General features: G+C 39.4%; 1 protein-coding gene across 2 annotated transcripts in view; it reads right to left on the bottom strand.

Annotated features, from left to right (window-relative positions):
- LOC126372771 (opsin-3) overlaps positions 1-12,528 on the bottom strand; it is a 32,420-nt gene extending 19,892 nt beyond the window's left edge. The window contains exons 1-5 of one of the 2 annotated variants that reach the window (XM_050018649.1): positions 12,430-12,528; positions 11,669-11,860; positions 5,936-6,151; positions 5,372-5,502; positions 876-1,015 (exon numbers count right to left, since the gene is read on the bottom strand). In XM_050018649.1, the coding sequence (XP_049874606.1) occupies positions 876-1,015; positions 5,372-5,502; positions 5,936-6,151; positions 11,669-11,860; positions 12,430-12,485 (735 nt within the window). In that variant the 5' untranslated portion in view covers positions 12,486-12,528. Of the gene's footprint in view, positions 1-875; positions 1,016-5,371; positions 5,503-5,935; positions 6,152-11,668; positions 11,861-11,976; positions 12,037-12,429 lie in introns of those variants that run through there. The other variant, XM_050018650.1, reaches the window with a different exon arrangement.
- Between the last annotated feature and the right edge of the window lie 2,394 nt (positions 12,529-14,922).

Here is a 14,922-nt window from a genome sequence, read left to right as displayed (position 1 = left end):
CTGGGCCGAGTACGCAGAGGACCGAGTAAAATGGACAGAGGAAGGAGAGGCCTTTGCCCAGGAGTGGGATCTTGTAGACTAGCCTTTTGTATTGTGTTTTGGTAGGTACTTATAACAGAAAGCTCAGTCAGGTGTGGGTACGTAATCCTTGCGATGGATGTACCTCTGACTAGACTACGCTAATTGGGATATGTGCGTTTTTTAGGCTAGAAAAAAAAAAGATTTTGTCATTTATATCTGTAGAACTTCATAAACTGAGAGCAATTTAAATGGCTAGTGGTCTTGGATTATATATACAACCAACGAATAAACATTGAAATCGACATCTGGGGCTGTGCTCCCCCTTCCTTTATCAGCCGGGGGTCGTCGCTCGGTTTATAAACTGTACGCTTTCAAACTTTGAAAACTTCGAAGCATGATTGGACTTCACTCTACCGTTTGCTACATTTTCTAAATCGCGGTTTTCGATGACCGTTTAAAAGGGTCAATCAAGCCAAACATTTTCACAGTTTTCTTCTATCGTGTGGGTTGTGAAGTGGAATACCAAACTCAGCAACCCTGGTCTTCTATCGTGTGGATTGTTAGGTGAATTACCAACCCCATCAACCCTGGTGTTAGGGTTATTACTGTGCCACCATAAACCCCTGACATGACTCATGTAACGGCTACGTACTTACATCAGTAAGTAATAACTGGGACCAACAGCGTAACGTGCATTCCGAAGCACGGATCTTTTTACTTTTTAAAAAAACCCTGGTGTCAGGGTTATTGTTGAGCCGCCAAAGGCCCCTGACATGGCTCATGTAAGGATTACTCACTTACGTCAGTATTATTCCTTATTCTACGGTTATATTATAGAACATGGTAGTACTTACGGCACCGAAGAGCTGCGAGTAGAAGTAGCATATGAGCGCCATGGGGATGGCGTAGCTCCAGACGAAGATGCAGGCCACAAACACCTTCGTGTCCTGGTCATCGGTGAAGTAGTCGAAGGAGCACGTCGTCAGGAAACCCTCTACACATATACTATTGGTTAGTTCACACATACACAGCTGCAAACAGCCACAGTGGTCTACTGGTTAGGGCGCAAGCTCACGATCTGCAGGTCCGGATTTGATTCCCGATTGTCGAAATCACTTTGTGATACTATTCTTTGTTTATCAACAACATTGCAGATTAATTCACCAGAATATTCGGAAAAGTAAGATGATTCCGTGATTCTGAAGGCACGTTACCTCCGCTAATACATAGCACTCCACCAAACCGCAGTGATACTCCCTCCGGTAGATTGAAGGGAGGCCTGTGCGAAGCGGTCAAACGTATTTAAGTAAGCTGTTTATGTAAATAACATACCTACAGGGTGTTAGTGACATCGTTACGAATACTGAGGGAGATGATTCAGAGTTGATATCAAGTGGATTTTCCTATCGGAAAATTTATGAAAATGTTAGTCTTTTTTAAAAAATAAATTCGTTCCATACTTTTGCGACTGAAAATTCCACTTGATATCAACTCAGAATCATTGTCTGAATCATCCCCCTCAGTATTCGTTACGATGTTACTAACATCCTGTATATGTATATTAAACTCACGCCCTAGTCCCTATTGGGGTGGGCAACACTAAGAGAAATTAGAAAACAAGATAACTTTTGAAATGGACGTAACGAACCATATTAACAATGAGATAGGAGATCAACCCGTTACTTACGTATTGCTTATCTTATTATAAAAGGAATTAAAAAAAAAGAAGTCAAGGAATTGGCCTTTGATAGACTGGAATGGAAAATGCTACACCGACAAGAGCGTGGCTCTTAAATTGATGATGATGTATTAGAAAAGACTCAATCTCTACGCTTACTGTTGGAATACAATACAAAAATTCTTTATTGCATATAAAATACAAGTTGTCTCGACCATTATAGACGGCGATACGGCTCACGATCTTTTATTGCGTTGGTCTAACAGAATGCTCGGTTAGGTGTGGTGTACCCACACATACATAAACTGCCTATATAAGCCCCACTGCTGGGCACAGGCCTCCCCTCAATCAATCGGAGGGGGTATTGAGCATACTCCACCACGCTGCTCCACTGCGGGTTGGTGGATGTGTTTTTACGGCTAATAGCCGGGACCAACGGCTTAACGTGCCCTCCGAAGCACGGAATCATCTTAATTTTTCGGACAATCAGGTGATTCAAGCCTGAAAAGTCCTTACCAAACAAAGGACAGTCTCACAAAGTGATTTCGACAATGTCCCCATCGGGAATCGAACTCGGACCTCCAGATCATGAGCCTAACGATCTAACCGCTAGACCACGGAGGCTGTTGAGAGGTGTGGGTACTGAGTACCTACTTAGTTCATCTTGCGATGACCGTACCTCTGACTACCCCAATTGTGCTAAAATACAACAATTTATTATAAAATAGTTAAAAACAGACAAAAGAAGTACAATGGACCTACATTATCTGGAATGTACAATCAAAGAGCAAAAGATTAGTCACAGCCGAAGAATCGTATAGCCGGGCAGAACGCACAATGGTGAATTTATGAACTAATTTAAAGTCGTCATAAAATCGATATTTTTGTAGGTGTTCATAACAACAAGTAATCACAGGGTCTTAGAATCCCCCCACGTCAACATTGGGAACATCTTCTGTGTAGTGTTAGAGTTCAGGAAAGCGATTATTTCCTATTGTACTGTCAACATTATAAAAAAAAAACACTTATGATATTTACGGATGCCAAAACGAATATTTGACGAACTATTACAATTGATTGCGTTGTGCATTGTACTTGTTCGTAGAATCGTAAGAATCTGATTGGACTTTTGAAGTTTAGTAGGTACATAAAATATGAATCGAAAAAGGACGTAAGGCCGGGTTCCTTCTATTTGGTGGATATCCCAACTATTCGCACAAAGCGCTTCGCATCATCCTTCATTATGCGCACTGCTATGGAGTGGAATTCTGTGCCGTCTTCTGTATTTCCGAATGCATATAACCTGGGTGCTTTCAAGGCCAAAGTGAACAGGCACCTTCTGGGCGAGCTCGCTCCATCTCAGGCCTCGTCAATGCCTTCGGGCAAGTCTGAGGCCAAGAGCAAACCCATCAAAGGTAAAAAAAGGAATCCTAGTCCTTCACAGTCCATGCAAGCATGACTTGCAAGTTCAAAACGTTCCTTCCATTAAAAAAACGTAAATGAGACGAAGGACCCGATGGCTCATCAATAACCGTCAGCGTGACGGTAACAAGCGGTAATGCCAGTGAATGAGATTGGTCGATTACTCATCTCATCGCGACATCCATGGTATTTCACACGAGGCTAGTAGCTGGGGCAAATAAAGCTGTTTAGTTGCTTTACATAGTGCTGTGAAATTTGCTGGCTGGGATCTACATGTAAACACACACACACAGATATATATATATAAGTACATATATATGTAATTGACTGTGCAATTCCATTTGCTTCGATTCTGACAAATTTCTCTAGCTTCCTCCACATTCATCAATCGTCTGTCTGTGGCTGGGATCTACTGTGCTTTAATATCAGATGTATTATCCTATTAAAGTTTAAGTTATCAAAAAAAGTTTCTTTTAATATTGTGCTACAGTTATTTCTAAATAAGTTGGTAGGTATTACTTAACATAACATAAACAGCCTATATACGTCCCACTGCTGGATACAGGCCTCCCTTCAATCAACCGGAGGGGGTATAGAGTATACTTATAAATACCATATATATTATTATGTAGAGAAGAGTATTTCACAGCTAGAACAAATGAATCTTAATACTAGTGTGTGGGTGGCTAAAGAACGTGTTTTACTGGCATAGTGTGAAAGCACAATAACATTTGCGAAGACAATGCCTCCTCACCGGATGAGAACAATTTGTCTCTCAATTGATGCAGTTAATCGGCTACGGTATTTTGCAACTGGTGCAAATTTGTTAAGCTGTGACTGTGACTGGCGGCTGTCGCGTTGTTTGCATAGGTCAATTACATCGAGATAAACCGATCATGTGAAATGTGACGAGTGACTCACTGAAGTCATTCGCGAGTGGGTGGGAATAGCAAAATAATTTTAGATATTACAATTCGGTAGGGTAAATTGATATGATTGAGTTAGGTAGTTCCTCGGGATTGGTTTCATTGCTTCATCCATAATTGAAACATAACATCGATTCTGTCCCACACAATTATTGGCTGTTAAGCACGCATCTGGGCAAAATAAGCATTGATGTATCTGTTACTATTGGTTATTCTCACTGAAAATAGCATCATGTATTTTGCCATGTTCGTGCCAGAAGTAGGTATTTATTTTTAAATGATTTTCCAGGTTTTTTCTAAAAACTGGTGAATACAATGTATTTTTTTTTTTAAGTAGGTAGGTTCATCCAACTCAATTTGCAATTTGCAAGTGAATTAGATTCAAGATGCAAGCACGGCAGTTCTTTCGCAAAATGGTACACGGGGGAACGCTAAAAATGCTAAAGTTTTGCTTGAGTTTTCTCTTAACGAACTCCCAGTATTTCCACTCAGGAAATCTGTCCTGTTTTAAAACTAAACCAATTTCGGTGTCCAAAACGACACCCGTAAATAACAGGATATTATTTCTCCCATTCATAATTCTTGCCACGAAATTATAGTTTTTCATATATCACAATTAAGGACAATTTTCTGTCAAAGTTATGAGTGATTATCAACTTTACGGCTTAGAGCTTTAAACGCTTCCTTTTCCAGATACATCGTTGAACGTACTTAAGCAATTTATAGTTTTTCAAAAGCAATATCTCACTTTAAAATGGGCTATTAATTTAAATTAGTGCTCGCTTATAAATAACTAGAGTCCAGTTTTTGTGGGAGTTCAAAACTTTGAGTTAAACGGATTTGATCGTCTGAGCTGGATGAAGTTTCCTGAGCTGAAGTAGTTTGGAACAATAAAGTAGTTGTTATAAGGTAACTTGGTCTCCTTAGCGTTATAAGTGATGGTTGAGATGCGAGCTGATTAACATTATAAATAGTTTGAGCGAGTACGTTGTTTAGAAATGTACTTAACCGTTTCTTTTAAACGGTGGAACGGTACCTGCCTTGATTATTCACTCAGGAAATATTTATCATTTTTATTTTTATTTTATTGGTCTTGTCACAGTGGTAAAATGTTTCACCAGACTACATGGAATGTCTTCATAGTTTGCCAAGACACAAGACAGCGGCAACATCCTTTCCTTTTATTATGATTTAGACTAATACCTATTCCTATTGTTTCTGAATAAACATTGGCATTATTGATCCGTTCTATGTCACTTTTTTAACTGACATAGAAAAGGCAGGAAGTAGGTGTTCTTTTTTTATTATTTAAAAGTGTACTAACCTGGTACGAATCGCCCCCATATCTTCAAGGCTGGTAGGATGGTGAATGGTAGCGCCCACAGCCATGTAAAGACAATCAGGAGAGACGCTTGAACTTTGTTGATTCTACCATCCAGTGGAGAGGAGATCGTTCTGTAAGCAACATGGTAAGTATTGTTATAAGACATATACACGACACACTTGGGTCTGCACGGTGACACTGTCGCACGCAGCGTGATTATAGCGAGCTTCGACCAATAGCCATATGACGTTATTTATTGCTTCTTTGGAATCGCACAACCACAACTATAGCTTGTGTTATTGCGTAATGAACGACGAGTAAATTGATATAACGGTTCAGTCGAAAATGTCTTGATGCGGCCGCTTCACACGCCGACTACGACTGAGTTAACAGGCGACATGCAGAGTCGTAATTTAGTGTTGAGGGTATATCTCCCTTGTTTCTTTGATCTGTGGCTGCATCTATCTGTCGAAACCTATGACAGCAATCGCGCCGCGCGCGATAGCGTAACCGTGTAGACCCTGCTAGGCCTTAAGTTTGTGTAGCAGATTATAAAAGACTTACTTATATCTGTCAAAAGCGATGACAGCATTGGTGATAGCGCCGCCGATGCCAGACAGCGAGCCCAGCACGGCGTAGATGTCACATCCCAGTTGGTAGCCCACCAACCGCTGGTAGAAGGAGTTGACGATCAGTAGTGGCATCTCCATCATCATCATCATGTCAAAGATGGCTAGGTTGATCACGAACATGTTACTCGCGCTCCGGAGCGATTTTGATCTGGAATTGGAAGCGATAATATTTAATAGATTATAAACACGCGTGTGCGTCACCTTGTTGCTTTCTTTCTTTATTCTTTCTTTCTATAGTGAAAACCACGTAATCGCCTGTTTGAAAAGTAATGTCTGTGATTTACTTCAACAAAATCTCGAACGCGTTAATTACATCGTAAGTAGTATTACGAGTTCGAATCCCGGATTGGGCTATATACCACTTGGTTTCCAGAATTTGTGTCCGGTTAATGGCAATAGGCTAGCCCCTTTTACATGGAACTAAGCTGACGAGGAGGCAGGAGTCCTTAATAAGGAGACAGTCCTTTCGGAAGAACTAAAAAAATGTTTTAGTTACTTAAGCACTTGTCCTTTAGTTCACCAGTTTGCTCCGCAAACGGGGAAACGCCGGTTCCAACCCCGTACCGGACTTGCACCAAAGAGTTATTGATTTATCTTAAGTTTAAGTGCAATTTTCACTAACGCAGTTGGTTCGACCATTATAGAAGACGATACGGCTCACCAGGTCGTGTGGGTACTTAGTTACTCTTGCGATGGATGTACCTCTAACTACCCCATAGATTGAGTTGTGAGCTTATGTTATGTTTTTTTTTTTGGGGCTTTGCCCCTTTATGTCAATACCTTATTTATCACTGTGATTGTCGCTTTGTTTCCAATTTGGTTTCCAAACCCCTGATTTGTTTCCATGGTTTGCTAGTAGAAAATAATAAAAAAGAGAACATAAAAAAACAAACCACACCCACACCCATAATCCCACACCCACACCCACACATAAACTCACACCCATAATCCCAAATGGGGTGGGCAGAGCCACAAGTAATTAAAGACAACTTGCAACCACTGTTGATACGATGTCGTAAGCTGTATATGATGAACCTTATGGTGATAAGGGATCAGTCCATTATATTAGAAAAGACACAATCCCTAGTCGGATTTTACGACATGTCCGGGAAGACAAGCAGCTGAACGTGTTCCATGTTTTTTATTTGCTCCCAGAACAGCATAAAAGAGTTGAGAAGAGACGAAGGAAAATCACCCATCCGTTAAATATCACAACCAAGAATGTTCGGAGTTCCATTCTCTCCTTCCACTGGAAATTAATAGCGGAAAGATAAGAAAGGATAGAATAATAATCGCAATTCCAAGCACCCAACTTTGTCAGTCTTCAATGTCCAAAGCGATTGAATCCATTGATGGAAACCAATAAAAGATTCGTTAAAATTCCATTCAACAAAGTTACAGCGGAACGGTTTCTTGTTGAATTTTATTTTTATTTCGCTCCTTGACGTTCTGAGGCGTTTAATTTCCGCCGTAAGCAAGTTTTAGGTTGTGATTTATTGCTGTACTCCGAGTACCGAACTGTGGTGGTCTGGTGGAGTAAACTCTAATCTAATAAGGTTCATTTTGGCCAAAAATAATAACTAATAAATGACATATCACAAAAATCACTTTGTAATCCCAAGTTTGGTTACGACATTACAGGCTGATTGTCCGAAAAGTAAGATGATTCGTGCTTCGGAGGGCACGTTAAGCTGTCACATGAGCCAAGTCAGGGGCCTTTGGCGGCTCAACAGTAACCTTGACATCAGGGCAATCCACATCACAACCCACACGATAGAAGAAAAAGAACAGCCTGATATTGCAGTGAAACAAAATAAGTAAACTCTAAATAATTGTTTAGGCAACTGCGCCACCGCACATCTCGCTATATGTACTTACCGTAAACGACGATATGAGTTTGTTAACAATGTAGGATGGTAATATAGGTATACAATATTGCGAGTTTATACCTGCTGAATGGCAGCTGTCAATTCTTTCTGTTTATCTTAAATGAGGCCTGGAGCTAGGGTGGGGTGTAAGCTTTTTGAGATACCAACTATCGGTGCTCTGTTTCTTTAATTTAATGTTAAAACTCTTCGGATGGCATTAACTATTTGGCCGGACAAATGCGGAGCGCTGAGGGTTCTCATCCGGTACAAAAAATTAAACCTAAAAGGCCTGATGCTGCCCAGTTCAGAGCAAACCTCGGCTCAAGTCGTCGTCTGAGAGGATAATATTTAAAACAATCAATTGATCACAGTGGGCCGAAATCGTCGACAATGCCAGCGGGGTCGGTATCATCGAGTAAGCAAAAGAGAGGTGGTATACTAAAGAAGAAGTGATAATGCCAGTGTTGTAGCGTTGGTCCATCAGAAAGCCCGATGAAGTGTGGGTACTTAGTTCATCTTGTGATGGATGTACTTACCTCCGACTACACCAACTGGGATATAGTAGTGACCTTATGTTTCAGTGATAAAGCCCTTTTTAATTTAGCTTTAGAATCTTAAAAACCTAGATAAACGAGTCTGAACTCTTTACTGACTTAGTGCACTGGAAGTCTTACTTTAAGATGAACTAAGTAAGTTTCTTGCATGGAAATTTATTCTAAGTTTGTTCAAGTTGTGGAATCTAAGTAGATTCTACAAAGATGTAAGGTATACCTATTCAAGGAAAGAAAATAATTATAAAAAAAGAAGCTAACATTTTATGTCGAATAAAAAAACTTTAAAGTAGGTTTTGTATTAGTTAACAATATTAAACGCAAACACATCTTATTGACTATTTTATAACATTTGCTTTTTGTAAGTAGGTACACTCATCGAATACTTAAAAAAAAACGAGTTTATTCATAGGGCTATAGGTATTTAAGTGAACCAGAAATTCCAGATTATTGGAAAGTACTGAATCTACAACTTATATCTAATTTTGAGACACAAACGTACGATTTTATGCGATCAAGGGTTTACATTAGCTACAAAACCCTCGAAATATGTCAACTTCTTGTTTCTATATCGAACTGAGCGTACAAAATGTATAGAAGGTTTTTAAATCATAGAGCTGTGTTTCTGAACGATGAAGAGCGGAGCCCTGTATATTAAGCAAAAGCCAAACAAATTATTAAACGTGTCCTTGCGACATGATAATCCAGAGTAAGGAAATAGCTCACGATCTAGGTACATTAGTCGCAAGATGAACTAAGTCTTACCCACGTTTCATCAGAGCTTTCTGTGAGTCAAACGTGATAGTTGGTGAAAATTGCACTTCTTCTTCATGTCATTTCGATGGCATTCAGATGTTTTCAGCCCAGTATTAAAAATAATTTAAAATAATAAACGGCCTCCGTGGTGTAGTGGTTGAGCGTTGGGCTCACGATCCGGAAGTCCCGGGTTCGAATCCCGGTGGGGACATTATCACAAAAATCACTTTGTGATCCCTAGTTCGGTTAGGACATTACAGGCTGATCACCTGATTGTCCAAAAAGTAAGATGATCCGTGCTTCGGAAGGCACGTTAAGCCGTTGGTCCCGGTGACTACTTACTGATGTAAGTAAGTAGTCGTTACATGAACCATGTCAGGGGCCTCTGGCGGCTCAATAGTAACCCTGACACCAGGGTTGATGAGGTTGGTACTCCACCTCAGAACCCACACGATAGAAGAAGAAGTATTTAAAATTGCACTAAAGGTAAATTAATAAGTCGTTGGTAAAAGTCCGGTCCGGGGATCGAACCAGCGCTCCCCGTTTGGGAAACAAACCTGCAAGACAAAGAACCCAGTGACCTTACTGAAACTTCCACATTATTTTTTCTCCACCTTCCGCTATACTCACATCTACCGCTTTAAATCTTTGAGCGCCTCACAATCAGGGAGTTGCGAACTGCATTCAAGTTTTATTGCACGGGAAACAGTTTGTTAACCGCTAACAGTTGGATTTGGTTTGTGACTTTCCTTCACGGAACTGAGTTCATCCAGTGTTGTTCGTGTTGTTTATATTTCGTTCCAGTTGTAGAGTTTCGTTTTCAGGTTCATGTTTGGATCATAAAGGATTATTACGTGCTTAGCGGTGAAGGAAAACATCGCGAGGAAGCCCGTATTCCCGAGAAATGCATTTCGGAGGTATGTGACTTAAACCGTGTTGGCCTGGTTTTCCCTTAGTCATTAACACTATCTTGCTTCCCCAAGATTTTGTCGCTCTGACTGTCTATATCTGTACTGACGAGACCTCCATGTCTCGTTATTCTTTTGAGGTTCTGGGAAAGTCTCATCCACTGTTTTCCGCCACAATTTTAAAGGGTTTGTGTATAAAATTGCCTTTTAATGGGGCTTAATCATCATCGATGGCATAAAAGTAAAAAACTCAAAACTGAATCGGCCATATTTTTGCATCTCCCGGAATCAGATTTGGTATTTCGTCACTATTTGACACAAGCTGGCGGAGCTAATAATGTGGAACAATTTGATGGGATCGAGAGCGTCGGCCGACGTCGACGTGATTTAATTAAGTCTCTAAACGCACCAGCTCCACGGCTTGAGTGCTGGCGAGGAAGTAGAAATTTTGGATGAGGCATCTTCGAAAAGCTACTTCGGATTTTTAGGTGAAAAGATACCATAAGGACTTTTTGTTTAAAGAATGATTAGCGGTGGTGAACGGGGTAAAAAGAAAGGAACAAATATCTGCTGTGCTGATCGTGTGTGCTATAAAAATCACATAAAAGTACAGTTCTTTATTTATTCAAAATAGTCACTGCTGATGGTAAGCACCTATTGATGTGACCTAAGGTACTTAGATCACGATCAAGGTCTTGAAAACTCCAAGATTATTATCGTCGGGCAAATACAAACGGCCTACTCCACGATTTAATTTCAGCAGCCCAAAATCTTCGTACATCTGTGTGGAGATCTCAACGAGTGTCACCGCCGAAGTTGTAAACCGCCTCCCAGTTCGCGAGTTCGCAAAACGTTTCCGATGTTCCCGCGCATTTTTATACCGATATTTATCTTCCTTTTGTTTGCGATCCCGATTCGATGCCCGCTGAACCGAGAGCATCATTTTAGGAGTTTTAAAAAGTTTTAAGTGCTTGTTCTTTTGTTCTAAAACTCCATACAACGAATGAGGTAAATTCCATGTAATTTCACTTAATTCGCCCCAAACCATGACTGTCATGACCTACTTTTGTAGCCGCCTAATTGGGATGGCAAACAAGGTTTAAATCAAGTTTATTGTCAAATAAGTAGGTAAGTAGTACGTATTTATATATTATGTAACATTTTCCTTGAACAAACTGCTGATTAACGAATATAGAATGCGTGGTTTTCTACCAAATTATTTACTCTAAATGTAGAATTAGAGAAACTAATCAAAAGAGAAATCCCCACTAATATTGTTAAAAACGTGAGTAAACTTAACAAAGGCACTATTCAGGAACTAACACCTCCTAATCTCTATAGGCTATCGCGTAATAACCAAAATTCAAGATAGTCGAAAATAGTGGTAAGTAGTAGATATTACTCGCAATTTGAACGCGTTTTCGTACGGATTTGCATCGTACGTAAATGTACACTTGTGTACAAGGACTATCACACATCCAGTGTGTGCGCTCTCTCAGTACTTGGAAGGTTGGGACTACTGTTCGACGAATTCGTATGAAAAATGCGTCCAAATTACTGCCGGCTCAAACATTGTACTCACGTGCTAAATATCCAGATTACGATACCATTCCCAGTAATGGACATGGTCATCAGCATAGTGTAAATGAGCGCCAGACAATAATGCCAGTACTTGCTCACCGCCGGGAAGTTCCTCCAGTGCTCGTGCACCATTTCCTGGTGTTCTTCTGGAATGTTCCATCCTAGCATGTGCTCCACAACCTCCTGCGATACCCTGAGAATCAAAAGAATCCAAATTGACTTACTTAAAATCAGACAGTTCCAGGTAGAAGCATCAGAGAATACATTAAGGAAATTCGTAATTCTATTTTCTATCTTACTATAATTTACCACCACTTTAGAACGTGCTATGGCTGAGGAGAAGAAGTGACACAAGAAACTCTTCTAAGTTCTGTAACAGGAGATTATACGTAACTCCTGCGAATCAATTTCAAGAGAGACCACAAATACGTTGCCTCTTCCTTGTATTGGGTCGTCGCGAGGCTGATTTGAACGTGCTTAGCGAAATGTGTGATATGTCGTTGTGATTTATACTCGTATGTAGAACGTATGTCACAGCTCAGACGCCACAACGCATCGTTTGGCATCACTGTAAGACATGTTGCTCTAGGATTATGATACTTGTTCAGGATATATATTTGAACGATTTTATAAAGAACCTTAGAAAGTTTTTATCTGTTTCTTTTGAAAGGGTTTTGGGATATGTAAATGGGGATTTGTACAAAATGTAAATAGGTAAGAATGTAAGTATACACTTAGATAAATTTACAATTGGAAACTAACATTTTCAAAGGGTACGCCATGGGGCCAATGTTGAAATCCGTTAAATTCGACGCCATTTTGTGCGTTTATCTCAACAAAATGGCGGATATCTCTACTGCGATTTGTCACATAAATAATATAACATTTGTTTGAACTAAAATAATGAAAATAAACTATAATTAAATGTTATTTTATTGACGAAGTGAGTAGTCCGACATGAGTCGCTTCTCACTTGTGATTTGTATAGTGGTAGCACGCGTTTTATATCGGCCGTAAAGTGCGTGCTTCTTAATTCCTTAATTAAATATAAAAGTAAAGCCTTTGTTTATTTGGTCAAGCGTGAACAGGGACGTCGATTGGTTCTCAAACTTTACACAAACAGTTAAGAAAACTTGAAGTTATATTTTCAAATAAAGGACGTATTTATCTATCATATTTTATAGAGGTACAAAAGAAAAACCTTACACGTGTAATACAGGTAAGTACTTAAATGAAATGAAAATGAATCGCGGGATTTTTTTAAATTCTTATAATAAGTATTATTTAAGGTAATAGAAATAAAATTTATAAAATAAATACACAATCAGAGAGAGAGACCAGGAGAGAAAAGTTGCCTTACAGACAAGACACATACATTCGCATTTTGGACTTTTTTTCTTAGAAAGAATAAAACGTTTCCTTTAGTCATAACTGACGCCAGGATGGCAGACGCGATATAAGGGTTGATATCACAGACCTGGAACATACATGTAGGTGAGTACTAATACTTATTCACTTAACTAACCAGTAATAACTTAGTACCTCACCCGACACACTTTGTCCTGACAATTCTTTAAGGAAAATAAACTCTTTTGGTATTTCCCGCGAATCTTCTAAATTTTTAGGCTACATATTTTTTTCGAAAAGTTTTCAAGTTCTGACTAAATGGATAATAGGCTAGTTTCCAACTAGTCAAATGAGCTACTTTTTACTAAATGTCAAAACACGAAAAATTATGGAATTTGTATGAAAAAGCACACTGTGACGTCATAGAAAAACGTGATAAAATATCGTACTTATTTTAAATTATATTACATTTTTCTTGATTTAAATTCATAAATAAGTTGAAACTAAAAAAGGAAATGTTTTTCGTTAGATTTAGATGTCTTTATTTTGGTATTAGAATTTCATAATTTATCTTGAATCTAGTACACAACCCAATTCGGTTCCGCCGTTCTTAGTGATGCACTTAGCAACAAACAGCATTTAATTTTTATTAGGTACTTATCTTCATTAAGTACGTAGTGGTTAAGTACTTATCTAGAATTAATAATGAAATGTTTGCAGCCAACTTTTTAAATTGACAACCCATGGTAACTCAGTCCTAGTTTTTTTTACAGCTTCATTCAGGTCGGAGTAGCATTCAATCTGCGATGTTTTTATCTATTGACGACGATTCAAAGTGTAACTAACTGTTCTGAATAAAGATATTTTTGAATTTGATTTTAAATGATGATGATGATTTTTTTTTTGGGGAATTTTAAATGTAATTAATATCTAGTTTTTAAGCAATGACACGTGTTTTTTGTAACACTTATTTATTTATGACAATAAAAGATGATTTTTTTACATACATACATACATAAACTCACGCCCGTAATCCCAAATGGGGTGGGCAGAGCCACAAGTAATCAAAGACAATTTGCAGCCACTGTTGATACGAAGTCCTAAGATTTTTTTAACTTATCATATTATAAAGGACACAATCTCTATGGATTTTAATGTCATGCATGGAAAGAAATAATAGTCATTTTGCCATATCATTGTTCTTTACCTTCTTCTTCTTCTTCAATCGTGGGGGTTGTAAGTAGGAGTACCGACTTCATCAACTCTGGTGTCAGGGTTACTATTGAGCGGCCAAAGGCCCCAGACGTGGCTCATGTAACGACTACTTACTTACATCAGTAACCGGGATCAATGGCTTAACGTGCCTTCCGAAGCACGGATCATCTTGCTTTCGGACAATCAGGTGATCAGCCTGTAACGTCCTAACCGTAATTTTTGTGACATATCCCCACCGAGAATCGAACCCAGGACTTCCGGAACCCCAACGCTCAACCACTGGACCACGAGGGTCGGTCTTTATGTAAAGTGTGATTGTGTAGTGCGAATAAGTAGTTAGTAGTGCTGTTGTATGCAGGACACGTCGTCAGATTCTTGCCCCCGATCCGGTCTCTGGTTTGAGGAGTATGGATGAGGTCGGGAATAAAACTGTAGTTTGGAAAATAAGTTTTGGATTGACCCTTTATCCGTAAAGGATAGTCAAGTAAGTGGCTTAGATTTTTTTTTGTCAGATAGCATTAACTACTTGGCCGGACAAATGGGGAGCGCTGAAGGCTCTCACCCGGTACAACGTTTAAGACAGCAGGCCCGAGTGTACCCAGTTGGGCGCGAACCTCGGCTCAGAGCGTCGTCTGAGAGGAAAAATATTTGAAAGAATTAATCGACCCTAGTGGGTCGATAGCGATAAGCGCT

The sequence above is a fragment of the Pectinophora gossypiella genome, chromosome 14 (genome assembly GCF_024362695.1).
Source record: "Pectinophora gossypiella chromosome 14, ilPecGoss1.1, whole genome shotgun sequence".
NCBI lineage: Eukaryota > Metazoa > Arthropoda > Insecta > Lepidoptera > Gelechiidae > Pectinophora > Pectinophora gossypiella.
Note: the sequence above shows the minus strand (reverse complement) of the source record. Positions and strands in the feature narration are given on the sequence as shown.